This window comes from Petaurus breviceps, unplaced genomic scaffold (assembly GCF_028583685.1).
Source record: "Petaurus breviceps papuanus isolate PSGF00001 unplaced genomic scaffold, PetGlider_PUasm1.0 126, whole genome shotgun sequence".
Taxonomy (NCBI): domain Eukaryota; kingdom Metazoa; phylum Chordata; class Mammalia; order Diprotodontia; family Petauridae; genus Petaurus; species Petaurus breviceps.
The window spans coordinates 36395015-36419987 of record NW_027185655.1 but is presented as its reverse complement, the minus strand read 5'-3'; the positions used below and the strand labels follow the sequence as shown (position 1 = coordinate 36419987).

General features: G+C 37.9%; 1 protein-coding gene across 1 annotated transcript in view; it reads left to right on the top strand.

The window, feature by feature from the left end:
* The window catches only part of COL25A1 (collagen type XXV alpha 1 chain), a 606174-nt gene that overhangs the window by 507040 nt on the left and 74161 nt on the right, over positions 1–24973 (top strand). Inside the window, exons 18-21 of the mRNA XM_069100257.1 lie at positions 4374–4418; positions 19570–19632; positions 23921–23989; positions 24807–24851. Of these exons, the coding sequence (XP_068956358.1) occupies positions 4374–4418; positions 19570–19632; positions 23921–23989; positions 24807–24851 (222 nt within the window). The remainder of the gene's footprint in view (positions 1–4373; positions 4419–19569; positions 19633–23920; positions 23990–24806; positions 24852–24973) is intronic.

Genomic DNA, 24973 nt, shown 5'->3' with positions numbered 1-24973 from the left:
CTCTTTTAAAAATTACAGTTTTTCATCATAGATGCTCTCTTGTTGATGATATTACGTATAAATTATTTGTAACACCCTGTGTATACAAATTTATTCTATGCAAATAGATTCTGTTAATAAACCTGAGTTTCAATTAAAAACACTAATCAAAATTATTTTAACCAGTTAATCTATGGAAACATTGCATTTGTTTATCATTTCTACCTTGCTTGGGCAATAAATTAAAGGCTATGTTAAGTATGTTTAGATTTATCTGCTCATTTGAGTTTAATGTGCAGGAAACAACTGGCAGTCATTTATCATGTGAACATCTGGATTTCAATGCCCAGTGCAATCAGATTTGGAATAACAGATGTATTGTCACTAGCCAGTAAATGTGAATTCCACATTAGATTAGATCTTGTATAAAATTATGGCTTTGTCTTTGTCTGGTGGCATATGATGGAATTTACTTCATTAGTGAAATTGAAATGAGAGAATACATCTTATTGTATTCATCTGGAACCTGGGGACATAATGAAATGTTGTTCTCACTCTCCTGTAGACATTGAGAGGGTCAGTCTTTTGTTTTAAATACTTAAGGATTCAAGTAATTTTTGAAAAGGCCTTTTCATTTGGGATTCTAAATTCGAAGGCAATCTAATGCTCTTAGGAAAAAGGACTAACCCAGTCAGTTCCACTGTAATCAGTGGAAGTTCAAACTTTCCCTTCTGTGTCTTAAGAACATTTTAAGTATTAGCCTAAGATTCCTCTGATTTCTTCCATGAAGAGAAAATGGCAAACTTTTGAATTGAGTTCTGTGGACTTGGGGTCCCAGATCACTAGAGTGTGAAATACACAAATGGATTTTACCCGTGATAGAGATAACTTTATATATGTAGATTCTTATTTAAATTACTTAATCCAAAATGTGATTGGGAAGCAGGTGTGTCTAAAACCACTCCATTTTAGATACAGAAACACTTTGATAGTTTCTTTTGGTTTCAATGTAAGATTTTCACTAGGAATTGGCTTTCATTGAGCATTACCAAGATTACTTGGTTTTACAATCTAAACCTGTTCAGAGATAACTCCTTTAGATTTCCTTGGATTCCAAAGAAATGTTTTAACATTGCATTTAGAAAAGAGAATTGAATTCATTTAATGTTGACCTTGGAGTTAAATAAATACATTCTTAGAAGTTAGCAGTCCCCCTCCCCCAGTTTTTTTTAACAAATATTTAGGCAAGACAGAACGGGTTGATAGTGTTATCACAACCCACTAAAGTCATTGAGAATTGCTTATTTGAATGAGAGAATATTTAGATTTTGAAGAGTTTATAAATCCAAATACTAGATGAGAAATAGAATGTCTATGGTAATAAATGCCATTTTTCTCCCTTGATTTGGAGTTTCTGTAAGCTCAATTCCACTTCTCCACAATTATTTTTTTTTCCTCTACAACACAATGGTTGTCCATGCTTCAGTTGTAGCTGGCAGTGGGCAAATTATAATTCCTGCCTTAGGAGCAACCTTATAAAAACATAATAGTACACCAACACAGTTGCAGATTAGACTTTCTGAATGTTTAACTTCACCATGATGGTGCAGAACTTTTGTATCTGAAATACAGCATAAGATTGTAAAGAAGTTGTTTTTAGCTCCATGTAAAATTTCTCTGTATATGCTTTACATTAGAGTATGAATACTCTAATGTGTATGTCCATCTGTGTTGAGTGTGTGTTTGCGTTCACTTTCAGAATACTGCTCCCTACTTTTCCACAAGTATTTAAATCTAAAACAGGGAAAGGAAAATTTGTCAAGTATTGTTCATTCAGGGAAAATAGTCCCTTTTTTTAAGCAGGAGAAAAAGTTGAACAGCTGGGACCAGTGGTTTTTAGTGTTGATGGCTGGTGGCAGCAGGTACCTGGAGTGGGAGGAGAGAACCCTGCTGGGTGAAGCTGGACAGGGTTTCCTGGAATCAGGCCCTGTTTTTCTTACAGTCATTCAAGTTTTATTCTTCTGCTGCAAAAGGACCCCATTAGCTCTCCACACGTACCCTAGCTATTAGGGTTGCCTTTCAGCCATGACCCAAAAGAATTCCTGAGCACAGGAGAGGGTAAATATGAAAAAAGGAGAGTTCCTTTCTGCTAAGAGAAGAAATAGCTTTGATTGAACTCCCCACACCAATGGAGACAGCCTTGATTGTGTTATAGAAGAGAAAGAGGAACACAGAGGGTACTGAATAGATCCTCAGACAGATGAAGGAAAAAGTCTACAGTGAGGGAAATTATATCTGAATCAACCAAAAAAAAAATCAGATGAAAAACAAATTAATAAAAGCCATGCTATGAAGACCACAGATGGTCGGTTAGCATAATCAATGGCTGCAAAATAAACATAAACTTAAAGAAATGCATTTATATCACTCTCTGTATATGAAGGGAATGGTTAACTGTATAAAAAAACTGTATAAAAATCTCTATTCAAACATTATTCCTTTCCATTCCATTATATTCCATTATATTATTTTCCATTATATTCCAAAGTGTTCTGGACAACCCTATTCTCCCTAGAAATCCAAGGTTGTCTTCATATTCATATTGATTTTCCTTGCAATAATAGTCTCTAATAAATCACAGAGACACCTTTTATTTTGGGGAGAAAAAAATTTTACTATCCTAAAGTCTCATAAGTTACATTTTTGTGACTTAAACTCCATTATTCTACACATGCCTTCACTTTGCATTGTATATGAACACATATCTATACACACACACACACACACACAATTTCTACTTACTTTTATTAGCTATATTTTCTAGATACCTGTTTAGTATGGTTTCAAAGAAAATTTACACTTTAAGAGAAAAAATATAGTCTTCAGTTCAGGAAAAAATAATATAATAAGACTATAACCTCATGTGGAAAGAATAAGTTTTGCTAGAAGGATTTTGCTTCTTTGAGAGAAGAAAAAAGGAGAAGTATTTTGTCATGACTATGAAGTTCAATCTATCCAGAGAAATGTGATTTGACCAGAAGCATTATCAACAATGAAGCAGAAATGTTGGAAAACATGTCTTGGATCCATTTTACACTTAATTTTTTTTAATTATACACTAAAAATATAAAATAAAATACTTGTCTTTTAAAGCTTTCAGTCAGAATGATTTTTCTTTTCCATTCTGAAAGGAATTTTGAATGAAATCAGGAGAAAACCAGTATGTTTTCTCCCTTTATATTCATCCTTCAGTAAATTATTTCAGAAAGTATTATTTTCCAAATCATTTTTCAGCAAATTATATATTTGTAGAACTTACAAGGAATAGGTATTCTAATTTCAACAGATTTGCACATGGAATCATTTGCTCCAACTGTGCCTGGTCCTCTCTTCCTCCTTCTCCTCTCACTCCTTTCTCAATGCTATATCTGTGAGAGGGAATGGGGTTAGCCACACTGGGTTACCATGGTGATAGTAATTTGTGTAAATCAGATAACATTCATATAATTATTCTAACCTCAATGTATATACTTTTTTTGCCTCCATTTTCACTCTGTTTGATGATTTAGTTAGTGGAATGCAAGGGATTTTCTGAGCAATGTAGTCTCAGTACATCTTGTCACCACACTTACTGCTTAAAATAATGCAGACAATTCTATGAAAATGAGAAGGTTTAGTGTGACTCCAACACACTCACCCAAAGTGCACCACTTAATCTCAAACCTGCCTTCGCTGAACAGCTGCACAGTACCCACCAAGAAACTAAGTAGGGTTTCTGAGACTTGAACAATTGTCACAAATATATAGTGGTGTTAAGTATAATTTTAACTACTCACTTATCTCCTCATCATCCAAGAATGTAGTAGAAGCCTTAGTCTACTTAAAAGCTAGCAAGACTTTTGATATGCATTGTTTTGATGTTAGCATCTGTTCACACAGCCAACTCTTGATGGCATGTTGGTAAGAAGCTATTGGGCTATCATGGATATTTGAAATCTATGTTGAACCCTAAAGTTTCACTTTAACCAGGAGCTTCAGTCTCCTTTTCTCCACTGTCTGGGAGTAGCAAAAGGTATTGACTTGAGTTAGCTCTTTCCCTGTGCACCTTTTGGGGAGACTGTTAATGATAAGTGAAATAATTCAAAGTTGTGTAAGTAAACCTCTTTGGTAGGAAAGAGCTCATTGAATCTGCAGACTGATTAACCAACCCCTGAATCAAGAGTTGACTGAACCACACAATCTCACCATCCTTCTTGGAGTTAGACAGTATTTCTGTGTGTATATATGCAGAAAGGGTGTCTACAATGCTTCCACCCACATTTGCCATTTCTCTCTCCATCAATCTGTGCCTCAGTGAATACTGTTCTATAATGTTATGTAATTTTCCTATGTAGGGTGAACCAGGGCTGCCTGGGCTGCCTGGACTTCCGGGGATAAAGGTAAATACTCAATCTGCAGTGTTGGTGTAATAGGGCTTGAAAATGGAGAAAGTCCCAAAATGGAGGACAGAAAGCAAAACAAAACTCAGGGAAAACACAAATCAACAATAACAACAAGGGGGGCTGCCTTTCTGATTCCTGCTTAAATGTTTTTAATTGATTAATCTTTTAAAAGTAGAAAATCAAATACAAGTCCTGCAGAAGTTTGTACCATCTGGACTTCATGTATAACCTAACCCACTGTTATCACTGAAGGAAAATGCAAATGCTACTCTTATTTAAGTCAGAACTTCTTTAAGGTCTAGACTCTGTACTCTAGCGTCTCACTTTGACTTCAGATTTTGATTCCATTCCAAAGATCTTGTCAGATTTGAGCTGGAATAAGGGCTCAATAAAGCTAGCATTTAGGTAGATGTATTTATTCACAAAGTGTTTCCTCCATACAATGTTCACTTACTGTCCCTATTCTCCACCAAGAACCTTAGTATTTAAACACTGTATCACCACATGCAACATTTCACATACTATGAAATAATCTCTACATTGACTTTCCATTTATTTGATCTCCAGGAGAAAATTATTAAAGTTTAATTTGAAATTATTTTACTGAGGACAAAATTAATATCATGTATTTCAGCTGGGAGCTAAGACACCTGGTTTCTCTCTCTAAGATACAATTTGTTTGTTCTTTCAGAACTATATTTTATTTTTAGTTCCTTCTTGTATATGTCCTATAGCTAATGATATTATAATCTTTGTGGAAAACAATCTACTTTCTGTTAATCTTAAATTATTTCTTAACTTAAGGAATCACTTAACAATTTGTTTCCACCCAGGCAAATTGTTCAAAATAGTACATGCATGAAATCATTAGAGATGCACCAAATGTGTACGAATCTCCCCAAGGTGCCAAGAGTCACTATTCCTTCTGAAACTTGTAGGTTTCTCTAAAAGTGGCTATTATTACTATTTTTTTTTCCAGTGTGCCAATAGGGCTTTGTCCCTAGTGCTTGGCTGTTCATGCACTATGAAGGAAAGGGGGAAAGTGCTTGATGATAGTGATGGGAATAGACTTATTACTTGTGATTTTCAAATCTCATAGGAGTTCTTATCAATTTCCATTGAATATTCTATAAAACATATTTCTGAATCTGGGTGAAAGCTCCCAGGCAGGACGTGCCATGTGAAATCAAATAATTGCATAATAAATGTCTTAAAGTATTGAGTTACCTGGAGAATATATAACCACATGAATTTCAAATAAGATTACTTTGTTATGCTATATAAGATATATAAACAGTAGAATTAAATCAGTGTGATTCTCAGCTTTGTCTTCTTGGATGGTGTTCAGAATTCTAATGTTTCCAGCCTTTTTTATTCAGTTGTGTCTGTTATTATACCAATATCGTAGAAGTTTAGTTATTTTCCTTTGATTCCTTAGTGGAAGAAAAAAATACTCTTCTGACAGTAACTTCCTGAACTACTTGAAATTCAAGTAATTGCAATCACTCAATGTGCCTTGATAGTTAACAAAGAAAATGCACAAAAATCATTTATATTTAGACAGTTAAGACTTACTTTGTGCCAATTTTCAGTCTTTCCATGGATACAGAGAAACTTTTGCACACATATGCACACATACATATACATACATACACATGTATGTGTATGTATATGCTTTTAATTTATGAAGTCAGAAATTCAAAGGGAAGCTTATGAAAATGACATTTAGGAATGGTTAAAAGAGAAACTGGTAGCTTTATGGGAAAGGGATATGACCTGAGACATATTGAAGAACTGAGAACTAGAAGAACTCCATTGACTTCAGCAGCAACCCAGAATAACAGCAGGAATCCTATGAGGTTGACAAACATCCCCCCTGCCAGGAAGCTCAGGCAGTATCAAACAAACAGCTCACTGAAAAGTGAATTTTGTTCTCTTTCCCTCTGTTCCCTGCCTTATCTTTTTTTTCTGCATTGAATTTAAGGAAAATACATTTATCCTGTTCTTTTCTATATAGTGATGTTAATCCCTATTTTTTTTATTGTAATGATTTAATGTTAGGTTCTTTTTTTTTGATAATTTTGTATGCTCTAGGTTCATACTAATCCAGTGGGCATTTGAACATTGGTAGCCCAGTGGCCTGTGGAGTAACTCAAAGTTTTATGCTTTCTCAGATTGGGGAGAGGAAAAGTCAATAGCTTGCCACTGCTAGGAAAAAAAAAAAGTGGTCTTGTGCCCAGACCCCATAGCAATTTTCCTGGTTTGCCTTGTGGAGGTAGTCCAACTAAAATAAGCACTTTCTTTTGCTAGTGGTAACCTGGGGCTATAGGTGTGGACAGATCCTGTCACTTGACATAAATTCCTATTTAGCATTATCTAGAGAAGCTTCCACACTGAGTACTTGGAAATTAATATAATTAGTATAACTATATTATCTTTTGGCCCAATGTTTTCCTCTAAACATCTTGCTTTTTCTCTCTAGTTCAGGGTAAAGTAGGTTTGGAAGTCATTTAAGAGATAGAGATAGAAGTTAGATACTAACTTGAAGAAGTTAGTAGATTTGAACATTTGTAAATGTCTGTTGGTAGCCTATAACTTTTATGACAGTTAGATGGTTTAATGGATAGAGTGTTGGGCCTAGAATCAGGAAGACTTGAGTTCAAATCCAGTCTCAGACACTTACTAGTTGTGTGACCTTGGGCAAGTCATTTAACTTTTGCCTAAGAGGCAGCAAGTTGACAGCATTGTCGATATGGCTTCACTTAGGATGTCCCTTCAGTTTGTCATGTTTTTGCCCAAATGTTGGAGGGGGTCATTATGCAATACTACAACAAAGCAAAAAATATAGAAGAAGACCTGTGGCATGTAGGGTAGATCTTCTTTGGAGGACTTAAGAAAGGGATGGACAAGACTCCTACAGATTAAGAAAGCTGTGTGGATGGGTTGAGCTCTCTCATAATCGAGGGATTACTCACATCGATGGGACAACATATTTATTTGAAGATCTGCCAAGAAGTCAGTGAGATGGCTGAGATTTCAAGTTTTGCATGAGCAGGGACCTCTATAAGATGAAATCACCATGTCAAAAAGTGTAGAATGCATGGTAGCCAAAAGATTTGCTTCACCATCTGAGTTTTTGTTTATGCTTTGGAAATACTTCCTGTTGCTATTCAACCTTCCTTCCTCCCTCCCCCCTTCATCATCTGCTGCTACAGAGAGAGCCCAAATACCTTCCATGTTTCCAGGACATTGAGGAAATCAGCCACAGAAGATTTGTTTTACCACCTGTTGCTGCTGTGGAATGATTGGAAACTTAATGAGTATCTGATGCCATTCCAGCCTAGCAGTCAGGAAATGAGTAAAGCACCTAACACAGAAGACTGACTCACCCATGTATCATCCTATGGAACCAGTAAGAGCAAAAAGTGCAGAACCCTTAGGCATGCAGAATGCTCATTAGCAGTGAGAATGTTACAGTTAGACTACTCTTCATCTTTCCGCTCATGCATTGAAAAGTCCTCCTTGCTATGTGGAAGTCATTTGGAATTCCTATTTCATGCATTCATGATCTGTTGAGTGTCAGGATATTTCAAGGTTAAACTAGGTATTGAGGTGCTCATTGCAGTCACTGAATTTCCAGGCATTAGTTTAGCCTTCATATTCTTTCAAAATAATGATTTAACTCAGTTGCTGACTGGATAAAGTTGGTCATTGCAATCTTTCCAATAGGAAAAAACCTTTTATCTTTCCACATCAGAGTTAAGAGTCAAGAAGAAGCAAAAAGCATTTTTAAGTGCCTTCTGTGTGTCAGGCACTATTCTAGGAACTGGAAACATGGAAGACAAAAATGAAACAGATTTAGACCTAGCTCCAACTCTTATCAGATATTGGCCAAGTCCTTTGACTTTGCTTTGCTTTGGTTGTTTCATCTGTATGTTGGGGAGAATAATACATGCAATACCTTCTTCAGTGAACTGCTGTGAAGAAAGTATTTTTGCAAACCTTAAAGTGCTATACATCTGAGATGCAATAGGAAAAGGCAGACATAGTCCTTCCCTTTTCCATATATGTTCCTCTTCTTTTATCTCAGAATGCGGGTAGATGAATTCTTGCTCTCCCTCTATTTTTGCTCATTTGTGTTTAACTTCTCAGTTATCTGAGATAACTACTCAGTTATCGACTGTGATTTTCAACTTGAAAGTTGAGGGACCTATGCCTTGGGCAGATGGGTGAATTCAATAGCCTGTCTTTAGAGTAAGGAGGTCAGCTTCCTACTTGCAGAATCACAATAACTCTCCATCGTCTCTCCCTCCTTCCCTCATCCTATTACCCAAGGTCATGTACATACCCATGAAAAAGATCAGGGAACATGATGTTCTGGGCATCAGCAGTAGTGGTGACAGGCTAAGGAGTCTGATTGAGCTCTATCACAATTCTTTCCCCCTCCATGACAGGAAAAGCAGTGGCCCTGGCATGACCTAAGCTCATGAAAATTTTTATTGTCACCAAACACTATGCTGCATAAACTATGAGTACCCACTGATGTGGATTTCTTTAAACATACACAGCCAGACTTATGATGAAATAATGAAGGGCAAAATGAGAAGAACCAAGAGAATATTGTATACAGTAATAGCAATATTGTTTTAAAAATGACTTTGAGCAACTGAATCAATACTCAGATCAACTATGAGGGACCTATGAAGGAAGACTCTATCTACATCCAGAGAAAGAACTGATGAATAGAAGTGTGTATAGAATGGCTTTACACACACATGTATTATACATGCATACATACATGCATGCATATTTGTGTCTAATAGGAGCCATCTCTATGATGGCAGAGGGAGGGAAGAAAAGAAAAAAAGTTACATGATAACTTTATTATATATTAAAAGGAATAGAAAGTTATACATAATAGATTCACAGTTTCATGAGCAATCATCTTGTTTTCTATTCTAATATGTGATGGAAATGCTTGCTTTATTTCTTAAGTTCAGAATAAAATAAACAAAATTTTAAAAATAAACATATATGGCCAGCTTACTTTAAAATATGAAGAAAGACAAATGGAGAAGGCACGTTATTTTCCTAGAGATGAAGGAAGGAAGAGATTGAAGGAATTAGTTGATTACTATGTGCCATGAACTGTACCAAGCACTTAGAGATGCAAATAAATTGACGATAAAATGAAACTTTTGAAAGAAAATCATTTAAATACTAAAGAAAGTATTGTTTCTTTTCTTAACTTTTCTTAAAATGTCCTCTTTTATATTTTCAAAAAGAAAAAAGGCTTTAGCCTTTGGATTAATAGAAAGTCCATATCTAGATCAACTCTCTAGGAAGTGGAACAAGCATGAGATGCTTCTGATTCTGGGCTTTTTGCTATGAAACAATCCCTGACACTGAATCGAAAGGGAGAGAATTCCTTTTCCAGGCAGCTAAGACACTGACTCTTCCGTTCTTTGGGAACAAGTATGATTTTCTATCACTTGTTAAAAATATCATTTATTAAATCAACTTACACTGCTATTTCTTTCTCATCAGAAAACCAGAACAGAATCAGACTTTCAAAAAAAAAAAAAAAGAAAAGAAACAGGATGTGAAATAACTTCCTAAAAAGAAAATACTGCTCGTTAAAAGGCTAGCATTGTGTTTCTGGTATCCATCATTAGCCTGCTTGCCACGGACAAAGTCAATATAAGCAATTGAGTAATTTGAGAGTCCAATTAGGAAATTCATGCGACCAGAAATGAGAAATCTCACCAGCCCTGATGAAAACCTCCAATAAATAAACTAAAAGTACTTTCATGATGTAATCCCATGAAGAAAAGAACAGAAAGCCATATTTTCTAGGGTTTAAATAAGCCTGTGCTATGCAGCTCATTTTTAACATTGCCACAAAAAAAGATGTTTTAATGTATAGTCAAACTTGATCCATAAAGGAAATAAGCATTTTTTTTGGACAAACTTCACTCTCTCATTCTCTGCTGTACCTTCTGCCCCTTCAATAATTTTACAAATCAATCATTACCTCCAAACAGGCTGCCTAGCAGTTCTTATTACAACAAATGTTTTCACTATAATCCTCCAAAGCAGGTATTATGCTGACTTGAATTCTAATTAGCCTGTAAGGAAGAAGGATATTCCATGGTTCCTGCAATCAGTGCCACATCACATTAATCAGAATTATTGCTGATGCTTTTAGCGCCCTGGCAAATCAGCACTTTTCCTCCCTCCCCTTCCAATCTTGCTGTACTATTGTTTTTGGAAAATGAAAATTGGATCTGCTTGGAAGTAGTAAAGATCTCGGAAAACACAACCTTTGATTATGGCTGCTATGTTAGAAGTTCCTTTAGGCAGGTTAAAAAAGTCATATATTGGAGGCCTTTCACTTTGAATGACTTGTAAAATAAAACCAATGGTCATAAATGCAAAGTCAGAGATTTCTCTGAATGTGAGATCTGCTCATTTAGGACGATATTTTCAGTTCACTTTTGCAGGTGGTCAGTTCTAAAAGTTTTTGATGAGAACACCTGGTAGGCTGCTTCTGCATGAAACTGGCCTCATGAATCCCCAAAGCACTTGGTAGCTGCTTCTATTAACCAGAGGCATTTATTTCTATTACTCTAACTTTGCTAGTGATCATGAAGAGGTTCTTTACCTTTTTATGTGCCCTGGACCACTTTGGCAGTCCAGTGAAGCCCTTGGATCCCTTCTCAGAGTAAAATTTTCAATGCATGAATAAAATACACAACCAATTACATTGCAATAGTTATCAAAATATTAGAAAAAAACAAATTTACTAACCCCAGGTTCCCTGATTACAGAAACAAGCAGAAAATGGTCCAAGATAATCCTGACTTGTGCTATCTCCTTTCCCTACAAAGGAGACACCTTTAGCAAGTAAATATAGCAAAATGAAATGGAAAGAACTATAGTACTGTCACTTCAAGGTCAGCAAGGTTAATTGCAATTAATAGCCTCTTGCTGTTTTTGGCTGTGTATGGAGAAAATTAGTCAGTGCCTTATTATAGATTCCCAGACCTTCAGCAAACCTCTTGCAGTCATCCTTAGTTTCTTAAAGGTAATAGGAAGGACACATTCCCTGAATCAGTTCCCAGCTCTTTAATCATCTGTTTAACCCATATCCCTCAGCTAAAAACCCTTGAGACTTGAAATGACTTCTTAGGATTCTCTTCAGGTAGAGATAGTAGTTGCTAAGGAGGTCAAGAGAAAACTACTCCTTAGAGATCCTTCCTCCCTATTCTCCAACTGAGCTGAGAGCATTCAGCTTCTCTGCTGAGCTATTTCCTCTTGAAGTTTGCCTTCCTCACCTTTCCATGGGGGTTGTAACATTTAAGGTCATAAAAGATAAATAAAGCGTGGATCTGTGCTGAGATGTAGGGCAAGAAAAGAACTATTTATTTTGAAATGATCATGCTAGAATAGAGGTGTCTAGTAAGGGTGCAGCTTTTAATCCAGTGATTTTTGACACTCCAGAATATGTGAGGTTGGTTTAGGGTTTGGATTTTTTTTGGATGACACAAAGCCAGGGTGATTCTTTGAAAAGGTAGTAATTCTCTTTGAAAAATAACTGTGTTACCAGCCATAGTAGTACATCTTTGTAATCCCAGCTACTAAGGGGGCTGAGGCTGACAGATCTTTTGAAACAGGGTTACTGTGGGCTAGCCAAAGCATCTCCCATCAGCATGGTAAGCCCTCAAAAGCAGAGAAGCCACTGGGTTACCTGAAGGTGGGGAGTGGGACAATCAGCGCTGGTTGAAAATGAAGTAGGCAAAGCTCTTGTGCTGATTGGGTACATGAGTGGTCCCTGCATTTCCAGCTTGGGTGAGATTGGGAGGTTCGGTCATATTGGACAGTCGGTCCGTGTTTATTGAACACCTTTTGTGGTCCAGCCCTGGGCTAGATGTTGGAGATACAAGGAAAAGCAAAAACCAGCCCCTCCTCTCAAAGAATTCACCATCTCATGGGGAAGACAACATTTTAAACTATATACAGAGAAGCTGTAAAAAGAAAAATCGGGATCCCGGCTCGGACACTCAGCACCCACCCAGAGACACCTGGCCGGGTAACCTTGAGCGAGTTACTTAACCCCGATTGCTTAAAAAAATAAAATAAAATAAAATAAAATAAAGAAAAATCGGGATACCGGGCTCAGACACTCAGCACCCACCCAGAAACACCCGGCCGCAACCTTGAGCGAGTTACTTAACCCCGATTGCTTAGGGGCGGCCAGGTGGCTCAGCGAGTAAGAGCACCGGCTCCAGTGTCGGGATGACCTGGAGATCGAATCCCGGGCTTGGACACTCAGCACCCACCCAGAAACACCCGGCCAGGTAACCTTGAGCAAGTTATTTAACCCTGATTGCTTAAAAAAATAAAATAAAATAAAAAAAGAAAAATTGGGGGTAGTCTTAGGGAGAAGGCACAGAGATTTGGGAGAACTGAGGAAGGTTTCTTGCAAAAGGTGAGAAAGGGAGAGGGGAGTAGGGAGTGAAGGAGAGTGTATATGCATATGTATGTCTATATGTAGTGTGAAATGGATGTGTGTATGTGTATATCTCTATATCTATGAATGTAGATATATCTGTTCTTCAAAGATAGCATTGCTATCCACATGTGTGAGAGTAGTTGCATCACCTGTGTACTTCACACAAGGTGTTCACGTGAAGAGTCTTTTAGTTTCCTTCTACCCAGAACCTGTGACTATTCGAAGCTCTCCCCCTTCATGTCCTGGGCTGCCTATAGCCCATCAATGGTCGGCAGACAGATGGGTCCACCTGCATCCCTTGTTCTCAGTATATTCTAGCTAAGCTGTGCTGTTGGAAGGTGGGCTTCCATCACGTTTCCATCTCATTCCTTCCATCCCCTTAGAGCTCCAGGTCAGCCTGCCACTGGGTAGCTCTCCAGGAATCCCTGGCATCAGTGACTGGGCTCAAAATGAATCTTTTCTCTTCCACTCCATTGAAACGTGCTTTGATCACACTACTAAGACTTAGGGCAGTTTAGGACTTGATAAGGGGACGAATCTTCCCACTGTTTAACAGGGGAATGTACCCTGTGCCCGGAGGTGAGACTTTGAAATAGCCAAGAAGTGTTTGGGATTCCTGGTTGGCTGTTGAAAGTTTTTGCTTAAATGCTTCTTTCATTTGAGCTCTGGCAGGGATTTCTAACAGCAGGCAAATTCTTGGAGTTATTATTTAATTGCTAGCTAGTTCTATCTTTAAAACCAATGAGCTAGTGAGCATTATAAGCTTCTTGAAACCCAACAGACCTCTTCATCTTTAATATGCTGAATTGTGCTGTCTTGACTATAAGCTATAACCCAAAGACTCAAGTTCCAAAATGTCAGGAAGTTTTAGTTTAGAGCCTTTAAATATCTGCCAAACAGATTTACTCAGTCCAGTAGAGGACCAATCAGAAGTAGAGTCTAAAGACAGCCTGGTAGAGGGGATAGAAAGGTAGCCTCAGAGCCAGGCAAACTGGGTTCAAGTCTTCCCTCTGACACATATTGTCTTTAGGACCCTGGGCAGATCTTTTTTTCAGCAACACCAGGCAACTCTTTTAAAACACTAAGTTGTAGAGGAGGTCCCTCACAAAGACCTTCCTGTAGCAATGAAACCACAGATGTAGTTTTTTCTAAAATGTAATAAAACTGACTTTTAGAGATGTTAATTCAAGGTGATCCTATGTCTAGGAGCCAAACCATAACCATTATGGATTTCTTCTCAGAGAAGGACCTTGGTCTCAGAATTACAGAAATGACAAATCAGTACTAGCCCTTGGGGCATTTAAAAATAGTGGTGTTCATTAAATCACTGTTTTGGGATCTTGAAATATGGAATTTTCAAACTGGAATGGACTTAAGAAATCCTCTACCCCTTCAACCTAAAGAGAAATTTGGACCTCAAGCTGTGTCTAGAACAAAGGATTCCCAATCCAGTGATCTTTCTAAATTATTCCTTTTAGTTCTACCAAGTTAGATTTTTAGCAAATGAATTATGAAGGATATATATGCATGTTTGTGTCTATCGATCTGTATATTCTATAGAATAACAGTTTGACTTGACTCCTTTCATACCCAAGACATCCTACTGCATCTTATCTCTCATTCTTGGAGGTTTTAGGTTCAGATGTCCTTACATTCAATTTCTTGCCACTCAGAAAGTCATTTAAAATATACTTTTGTATTGCTTAGATTCTGTACAAATATATTTGAAAACAGGTCAAAAATACAGCTGTGGCCATCTGGAGATATAGGCAATGTCATTGATGTTCATCTTTTGGTTTTTGTCCTTAAAAATCATTGATGCACTGACACTTGTATAATGGTACATTGATAGTTTAAGACATAGGGATCCTGGGTATTAGTGTATATTGAGAACACATTTCAAGGACCACTGTTTTTGTGTTTATCAGTATGTGATTTAACTTTATTTTTAGAAAGCAAGAATATCATCCTATGGTGTTCTATAAAGCAGTGATCATAATCTTCCCATTCAAATTTTTACTATTCATATTTTAAAATTCAGTTGCCTTGTGATGAACAGATATATATATATATATATATATATATATATATATATATACACATATTAATAATGAATATGAGCTAGGTGGTGCAGTGGATTGAGCCCTAAACCTGGAATCAGGAAGATTCATCTTTCTGAGTTCAAATCCAGCTTCAGACTCGTTGTGTGACCCTGAACAAGTCACTTAACTCAGTTTCCTCATCTGTAAAATAAGCTGGAGAAGGAAATGACAGACCACTCCAGTATCTTTGCCAAGCAAACCCCAAGTTGGGTCGCAAAGAGTCAGACACAACTGAAACTACTAAAAAAAATATAACACTTAAAATTCATTTCACTGAAGTTCATTTTGGTCAAAATATTAATCCCAGTCATTCAATGACTTCATATTAAAGTTCATTCATAGGTAACATTGTTCTAAATTTAACTTTCTGTGTTATGTATTAAAGAAAAAAAATCAACTTTGCTATTCTTTTGGCTCCCATCCCCTTGTGACCTCCAGCTGATAGTTAAGATTTGTCTTCTCTCCCCCATCCAAATCATGGTGGCCCTAGCCATGCATAACTGCTTGAGATCAATCTGTTAGTTTTCATCCTACTGTTTATTTTTATTCCTCTTCACACATCGTTGGCAGACTTAATCTGGCTGGACTCCCAATTGACTTTGCTATCTGGGTGCTGGGTACAATAACACAAACCAAAGCACAATTGTTGTCTGCCACTGAAGAGAGTACAGATAGGGAAGAAGAGGAGGAAAAAAATCAACAACTTGATTTACATGAAGGGATTATGAGAGGAAGTCTATAGATTGGACAAATTCAGAAATGATTTGTACTATTCTTATCTCTGGACAATGTTCTTAGTTGGTGCCACTATTTCCATAACATATATTTATTTCTATTTTATATTTCCATAACTATCTGCCAAAGACCTTCTTTCTCCCTCCATTTTTGCCTAGAAGTCAAAGTTTTCCCATTTTAACTATTTTGCAGAAAGTTTGGGTTTATTTTTTCTTTCCACTTGATAATTCCAATTGATATCCTTTTCTAAGTGATCATTTGTTTGTATTTCTTCCATAGGCATAATAACTTCTTTCATTCATAGACCTGAAAATCCCAGGTGACTTAGTCCAGGAGGAGTCTACTTCCCTCCCAAGAAGAGTCCACCAAAGTATATTGTCTTGGGATCACTGTCTCTGTTTTTCCTGAACCATTCTGTTTCTCTTCCAGCCTCCCCCAAATTACAATATGATGCCCTTCCTACTTTCATCTGCTATTTCTTTCCTGACTGTCAGGGTGATTATACAGTCTTGGGTCATCATGGTCTATCTCCCAGGAGTTTCAGGAAACATCAGAAGTACTTTGAATCCTCCCATAGGTCTTAGCTTAGCTGTGATGGCAATATATTGAAAGCATCCTTGAGCCAGTAGACAGAAAAGGGCTAAGAACTGGGCTCTATGCTCTGACAGTCTTAACTACAAAACTGGATATGATTTTTTTATTTCTTCAGTATCTCCTTTAGTATTTTATTTTCTTTCCATTCTGTGCGACAGATCTCAACATTTGAGGGATGGGGAATGGTGATGAAGGAGATGTATGGCTTACTGGCAGCTAGGTAGACCCATGGATAGAGGCTGGAGTCAAGGGACCTTAGTTCAAATCTGGCCATACACACTACCTAACTGTGTGGCCCATGGTAAGCCTCTCAATCTTTGCCTGCCTCAGTTTCCTTACCTGAAAAATGATGATAATAATAGCACCTACCTCCCAGGGTTGTTGGGAAGATCAAATGAGATAATATGTGTAAAGTTCCTGGCACACAGTGTGCATTTGATAAATGTATGTTTCCTTCCTCCTGAAACAGCAGCATGGTGCTGTAGAAAGAAAGGACTATCCTCAGGCAAGTAAGGGAACCTAGGTGCAAATCTTGCCTCTGTCTCTCACTACCTATGTGATTTTAGGCAAGCCACTTCCTACTACTGGACTTCAGTTTTCTCATCTGTAAAATGAGAGTATTGTGCTAAATGGCTTCTGAGGTCCCTCAGAACTTTGCATCTATAATCCTAAGATTCTTTCCCATCTCTAGGTATCAGTTTCCTCATCTGTTAAATTAGGGTGTTGGACAATTTGGCTTCTGAACACTCTTCCAGTTCTAAATCTATAATCTTATAACCTCACCCTTAGTAGATTGCTCCTGCCACGCATTGTGTTGACTCCAAAATGTAGTGCCACTGGTAGGCACTGGTACAAGCCCAGAGAGTCATCTTGAATAACATTGGGCTCCAGGGAGGGTCCAGTTGAGTGCTCACAGCACCAACCCCAAGCATTTAGGTGAATGCAGTGGAGGTGACAGTAGGAAGGTAAAACAATCTGAGTTTTGCAGCCGCATGTCCCAGATTTTGTAGGGACATTGATTCATCTCCTCCTTAGAAAAGAGCAACTTGACCATCTCTGGTCTACCAATAGCTCCCAAGAACCTTTCAAGATGAAAGTGAGCAATTCATGCACTCAAGGATAGCTCTGTGGTCTTTGGATCAAACCAAAGATGGGAATCAGAAGACAGGTCTAATTTCTAGTTCTTTCAGGATTATCCTCAAGCAAATTACTATTAAATTCAATTTCCTTATGTGTAAAAGTGGTATAACAATTCTTGTCTACATATTTATCACATCAAGAAATTATGAGGGGGTGGCCAGAGGTAGCACAGTGAGTAAGAGCACCGGACCCAGTGTCGGGAGACCTGGGATCGAATCCGGACTCAGACACTTAGCACCCACCCAGAAACACCTGGCTGTGTAACCTTGAGCAAGTTACTTAACCCCAATTGCTTAAAAAAAGAAAGAAATTATAAGGATGTTGTGAATTGGTTGAGATCTCTGAGAGGGAAAGAATAAATACAGATTGATTTTTCCGAAAGTTAAACCTTTTTTTCCCCTTTGACTAGGTTGCGAGTTGAAATAAACATTTATGAGAAGCTGGTAGTGGTTTTTTGTTTTTGTTTGGTTTTGTTTTTTATGAATTTGTGAAAAAATGTGGACTCTCAGTGTGTCATGATGACAAGGAACTAATAATCATTCTTATTGAAAACTGTAATATTAAACAATGCCAATATTGTTTGAAATACTGGGATTGCCAAACATTTTCTTTTACCATGAATTCAGAAGATATCTCTATCAGTTGCTGTTTACGTGAGGATTAAAATTTTAGATCCTATAAACTGTTTCTAGTCAGTGATAACACAGGCTCTGCAATTTTGCATCCCAAGACAGAATGCTTTCTCTTCTTAGTAACATGACCACTAACCAGCATAAGAAACGTGTGTTTGCGCATCATTTATTCCCTTCCCTTTTCTTTTGCTGTTATGCCCTTCCTGGTTCCTCCTGTCTGCTTTGCACTCTTGCTGGTATGCTAACCAACCAGAGAACTTATTTCTCTTTAGACTTATGAGAAGTCTGACTTACCTATAAATTGTCAACCTTTAAAAAAAAACTTGCTTTTTTTAGTGCTAGCTAGTCATTTAAAGAGACACTGAGTCAGAAAGTATTGAAGGATAGTTTATTTGTTTTTGTGGGCAGGGGCATTTTTAGTCATCAGTAAAAAGTTACTCTAACAACAGTAGATTATAAATTTGTGTTTGAACATTTTTTGCCTGAAATTTGCATCTCTGTCATTGTCATTTCTGAAATACTAGAGTTCAGAACACTATTTTGTTAAACATGCCCTAGGAGGCTGTCTACTCTGATTCACCTGTTCACATGTAAAAGTGCAGAGAGAAGGAAGTAGAAATGTTCCTGAGAAGTCATCCCTCGAGAGCATTATTCCCCTCCTTTTTTTCTAATAAAACAGTGCCAAGGGTATCAGTAGGGAATGACTTCTCCAGAGAACAAACTGATAGAGTATGAATGCAGAACAAAGCATACTTTTTCTTCATTTTTCTTGGTGGGTTTTTTTGGTCATGTTTCACAGCATGACTAATGTGGAAATATGTTTTGCATGACTGTATATGTATAACCTACACAAAATTGCTTGCCTTCTCAATGGGATGAGGGAGTAGATGGGAGAGACAGAGAGAATTTGGAACTAAAAATTTTTTTTAAAAAGAATGTAAAAAGTGGTTTTTACATGTAACTGAGGGAAAATAAAATAGTAAATCAGTGGGAAAATGGGGCATGGGACCTCTGGAGACAATCACTGGTGTATACCTGTGTCTATGTCTACATGCATACTTTAAAACATAATATAAAATACTAAAAGAAAAAGAAAAAATATTTCATCCAACACTTAGTACAAATGTATTGGATTTTTGCTAAGTAAATAATAATAGGCACCACACAACAAATGGAAAAGGAGAACTGGAAATTTCTCATCTGTCTTGTTTTCCTTTTTTTATCTAAATTCTATGAAGATTTGCTCCAAATAGTTGTGCAGAGGAAGACCATCCCTGATTAATTTTGTCTCAGTTGCTGGATCTCAGTTGGAAATAAGTGGGTGATGGAGAAGGAGGGTGGTTGAGAAGAATTGCATTAAAAGAAAACCAATTTTGTTTTAATTACTTATGGCAAATAAATAATACTGTGATGTGCTCATCTTTTTAAAGGGAGAACCAGGTTTCATTGGTCCACAGGGAGAACCAGGGTTGCCAGGGTTACCTGGAACAAAGGTAAGTAGATTCTCATTCCCTTGGCTTCTGTGCAGAAGGAGGTGGGCAAAGTCACAGGGGAGTGGAATAAATGAGACAATATACCTCACCCCTTCCTCCATTATATAAGCTGCTGAATAGCTCTGTAGTTTAATGGCCAGATGGAAGGAGGGGAATTTTTAAGCAGTCAGGCAGCCCACTAACTTCAACAGAGAATTATAATTCACCCTCATCATTGATTGCAACTCCTTTGGAGTCGGAGGCTAGAAATAATCCTTTCATAGATTCCACAAGCACCTGGTGCCAGAAAGAGACACTTTGAAGAGCAGAAAGATTTCTAATATAAAATCTTCAATGACTTGTCCCACCAGACAGCTCCAAAGAGTATGCTAAAAGAATTGATAAAAGCCTGTATGCCCACCATATGAAAATTTTCTTTTGCTATTTATTAAGTCAGGAGGGGTTCCCTTTTCATCTCCTCAAGAGGAAACAAAAACACCCACATGAACTTAAAAGATAGCGATCTGAAATTTTAGTTTTGTTTGTGACAGATACAAGTCCTAGATAAATCAAAGAAGGTAACATTAGACCAAACAGCATTCTTTTATTTTTAAACCATTGCATCCTCTTCTTCCATGTGCCAAATTCACTGAAAATAAATGAGGGATAGTTTCAGATAATCAGGTCTGGAATGTTCATAGACCGTCCCTGGAAGAAAAGACCTGAATATGTCGGTCTGTAGTGGAGGACCCCGTCCTCCCTGGAGAAGGGCACACCAACTCTCTTCTTATCAGCAGAAGTGATGTATGGCCTATCAGAGGCAACCAGTTCACTTAGCTGTACGTGAGACCTAGAGCACAGCCAATGGATGCAGATTGGGGGTGTTCTCATGCGCTTTTCGTACAGTTAGGTGTCCCAGCACAGGTAGCACCTGTTTAAACCTGGGCAGATTTTAGCAAGCAATCTCTTCACCTCCCTCTCTTTTCATTCCCCAACTACTAGAATTCATGGTCCTCATCATTCTTTTCCTGAATGACAGCAACAATTTCTGTCAGCCAGGTCACAGATCAAAGTAGCATAGATTTAGAGTTCTAAGAGACCTCAGGGGTCATGTAGTTCAACATATTCATTTTACAGATGAGGAAACTGAGGCCCAGGAAGGCAGCAGTGACTTTCTCAAATGTATTGTAGCAAGTGGCAGAGGAAGGAGCTGAACCCAAATCAGTATCAAAAATCTAGAGCCTGAAGAGGCTGTCTGGTGTAACCCCCTTACTTTAGGAGAGGCTACGGGATACAGCACTTGGACCTGGAGTCAGGAAGATCTGAGTTCAAATCTAGCCTCAGATATTTCCTAGCTGTGTGACCCTAGAGAAGTCACTTACCTTCTCTCTGCCTCAGTTTCCCCATTTGTATAACGAGGGTAATGGTAGAATCTACTGCCCAGAGTGATTGTATGGATAAAATGAGAGAAATGTATAAAGCACTACAAACATGCTACTCATTTTCTTGTCATCATTATTAGTGGGAGGCCAGATATCTTGCCTAAAGTCACTTAGATTTGTAAGTAGCAAAGCCAAGATTTGAACATAGATCTCCCTGCCACCATTCAACAGTTCAGTTCGGCAAACATTCATCAATTACCTGCTTTGGTCAAGTTACTGACCTTGTTGTCCAGGCATTCAGTCCTGACTCTTTGTGACCCTGTGGACCATACTATCCATGTGGTATTTTGACAAAGATATTGGAGAAGTTTGTCGTTTCTTTCTCCAGTGGATGAAGGCAAACAGAAATTAAGTGACTTGTCCAGGGTCACAAAGCTAGTGACTGTCTTAGGTCAAATTTGAATTCAGGTCTTCCTTATTCTAGACCCAGCTCTCTATCCACTGAGCCACCTACCTGTCCCAGTTATTATGCTAGGCCCTTCCAATTCCTCATTTCCCCATTCTCTACAGTACAGCATCACCAGATCAATCTTCCTAAAATACTGACTTCATTATATAGAGAGGATGTTATTAGGTGATCTCTAAAGTCACTTCTCACTCAAAATTCTAGTGTTCTGTTTGATTCAGTAAACCTTGCTAAATGTCTTCAGTATGTACTGCCTGAGAATACAAAGATGAAACATTGTGCTTGATTGTAAGAAGCCTATAATCAAATTGGAGTAGAACATGCACACCAATATTATAAGCCAGAATTTGGTTAAATGCAAAGAGAAGGTACAAAATGCTATGAGAATTCTGAGGATGCAAAGATCATTTCCACCTGACAGAATGAAAGCTTCATAGAAGAGGTGCCCCTGAATTGGGTCTTGAAGGGAGAAAACAGCTTTTAGTAGGTAGAGATGGGGAAGGGGGAAACATTGATTTTGTGCATGGGGGATAGTATGACAACAGAACAGAGAAGGGAGAAGGCAAAATGGGAAGAAGGATGGAGAGTAATCCAGTTTATTTGGCTGGAACACAGGGAGTATGCAGGGGTGTAGTATGTGATAAGGTAGGTTGGAGCCAAATATGGAGGACTTTGAATGCCAGGTTGAGTTTATCCAGCAGACAATGGAGAACCACTAAAGGTCATGAAATACAGGAGTGATGTGATGGAGGGATAATGCTAATAATGGTGGGAATAGGAGATTAAGGTGGGGTGAGATAGAAGGAAGACTTATATACAGGAAGTTAGGAGGGCCTGAACTCAATTGGTTACAATGAGAATGGAGAGAGGTGGAATGACTTAAGAGATATTGCTGAAGTAGAATTAATGGGATTTGGCAGCTGGTCAGTTGTTCAGGATTAAGGAAAAAGAAACTTTGTCACTGCTCTGATAAGAAAGCTCTGATGACTTTCCCAATAAGTTAACGTCCAAATTCTTCAACCTGGCATTTGGAGCCCTCCACTCTCTGGCCTCATTCTGCCTCTCTGACTTTATATGCCCTCCTGCTCTCCAAAACTAACCCTCCAGCCAGGTCAACTCCATTTTACCCCCAAATGGCATCCTTAATCTCATCTCTAGTCCTCTGTCCATAATGTACTTGTTACCTTTCTTGCCCTTCTATCTGAATTTTGTCCCTCATTCAGGGATCAGCTTGACTCCCTCCTCCTCCTTCCCCGAGTCTCCCAGCCCCACATTGATTCTGAGTATTGCCTGGCACTGTTGCTTCTCTGCCCCATATTTGTATGTCTAATCTCCCCTACTTGATTGCAAGCTCCTAGAAAACAGGTACCCATTTTTAAATTTTTTGTGTATTCTCTCTTTGAAATCTAGCACAGTGCTGACTAAACATGCAGTAGTATTATTAACATGCCAAATGAATAGAAGCCTTGTCTGTTCTAATTAGAGACAGAATCACAGACAATATGGATCAAATATCTTTTAAAGTCACTCTCTTAAGGTCTTTTTGTGTTGTTGTTGGGAGAGTTGGGAGTAAGGAGTCAAGACTTCAAGTGTGTTGGACACTATTAATTAGGAAACTCCTCCTGATAAAGACAGACAATCTGTTCTGCAGTTTAGAGAGTAACCTGCAACTTTATGCAGTTAGGTGACTTGCTCAAAGTCACACAGCCAGTGTATGGTCTAGAGGGGGTCTTCCTAATTTCTAGGCTGGCTTTCTAGTGCTTTTCAATAATAATAATAATAATTAATAATAATGATGGTGATGATGATGATAATGATACAGTCCGTGGGTGTTTAAATGCATCAGGTTCTAATTTATACCTGATGGTTTGCTGACGAAGATCACGTTGGAACGCAAGTCCATAAAAACTGTTGTTCTAAGATAAAAGGTGGATAAAAAGTAGGACTGGAATTCAAAAAGACTCAAATTCAAATCCTGCCTCACTCACTAGCTATGTGACCCATGCTGTTTTTAGGAGGTTTAAATAAGCTAACACATATAAAAACCTTGTAAGACTTAAAGTGCTATATAAATGCTAGCTATTATTTTTAAATAGTGCATGGATTGTATTGGATTTGTATCACCACATCCTTCATCACTAAGATTGTGGGGATTTTTTTCCCCATCAATCATCTGGGCTGACTACCTTGTGTTCCTAGTTTAACAAGAAATCTGCTTTACTGACCGGCAGTTGAAAATTAGATGATGAGATACAAAAATGTCATAGGTTTCCTTGGAGAAAACATATTCTGTAGACAACCATTGGAATCAAAGTTGTCAACGTTTTGGGGGGTTTTTTTCTGAGCAGGATCATTTTCTTGGGCTCTACTCAATTTCTTCTCTACCTCACCCCAAACCTTATTATTCTATAATGATCAATATTGGCATTTTGTCACTTGTGAATGATGTGATCTGTGACAGGGTGAACGAGGAGAGGCTGGGTCTCCTGGGAGAGGTGAGAGAGGTGAACCTGGAGCTCCTGGACCAAAGGTCAGTTGTCTTTGCCCTGTAAAATGTTCATTGGTCTGAAAATATGTACCACCTGCTTCAGACCATGAAATCAAAATAAATCTCAACAGGTGTTGAAGGGAACTACCAAACTCCCAAATAGTTTTTGAAATGTGTGTAAAATGGGTCTTTTCCAAATGGGATTGATTCTATAATTTCACTTTTCCAACTTGATCTATTCTGTTTACTCCCTCATCTTGATTAACCAAGTACAGTGGTATGGGGACAAGAAGAGGAGGGAGATGCTATAGCAAAATTTTCCCCCTAGATATGTTTAAAACTTCCTGGGAAAATAGAAAGTCTCTGCTTGTTTGTATTATATGATTGATGGTGAGTAACACCTTGAAAATATTAGAGTAAAAAGATTCATTTGACTGTTTGATCTTTCTTCCACTAAACTTTCTTGGCAGCTAATGTGGTAACACTTTATTTTAATTGCCCATCCTACTGACACAGGAAATAATTTGCTATTTGAAGAAGGGGAAATTTATGCAGACAAACACTATTAAGACTAATGAGAATTATTCATTTAAATCCTCCTTTTGTTTTGATGAGAGAATAGTCTTCTGAATCATCATGGAATGTCTTGGTTGGTGGGAAGAAATGGAACCATTTATGGTTTCCTCATGCTTGTGGTTATAGATCCAACTGGATATACACCTATCCTTATATATATAGGGGCAGCTAACATAAAAGGTTCACTATTATGCATTATTTCAAGTCACAGCTAATTCCTTTCTCTGTTCTTAAATTCACCTGCCATCTTCTCTTTTCCACTATCATGCCCTCCTTATAACAGGGGAAACAAGGTGAATCAGGAGCTAGAGGTCCCAAAGGGTCAAAGGTCAGTAACAATACCTCAGAACTTTTACCTATGCTACCCTTCTCTCTCTCCCCCTTTCTTTTCCTCCCTCTCTCTCATTCTTTCCCTTCCTCTTTGTCTCTCTGTCTCTCTGTCTCTCTCTC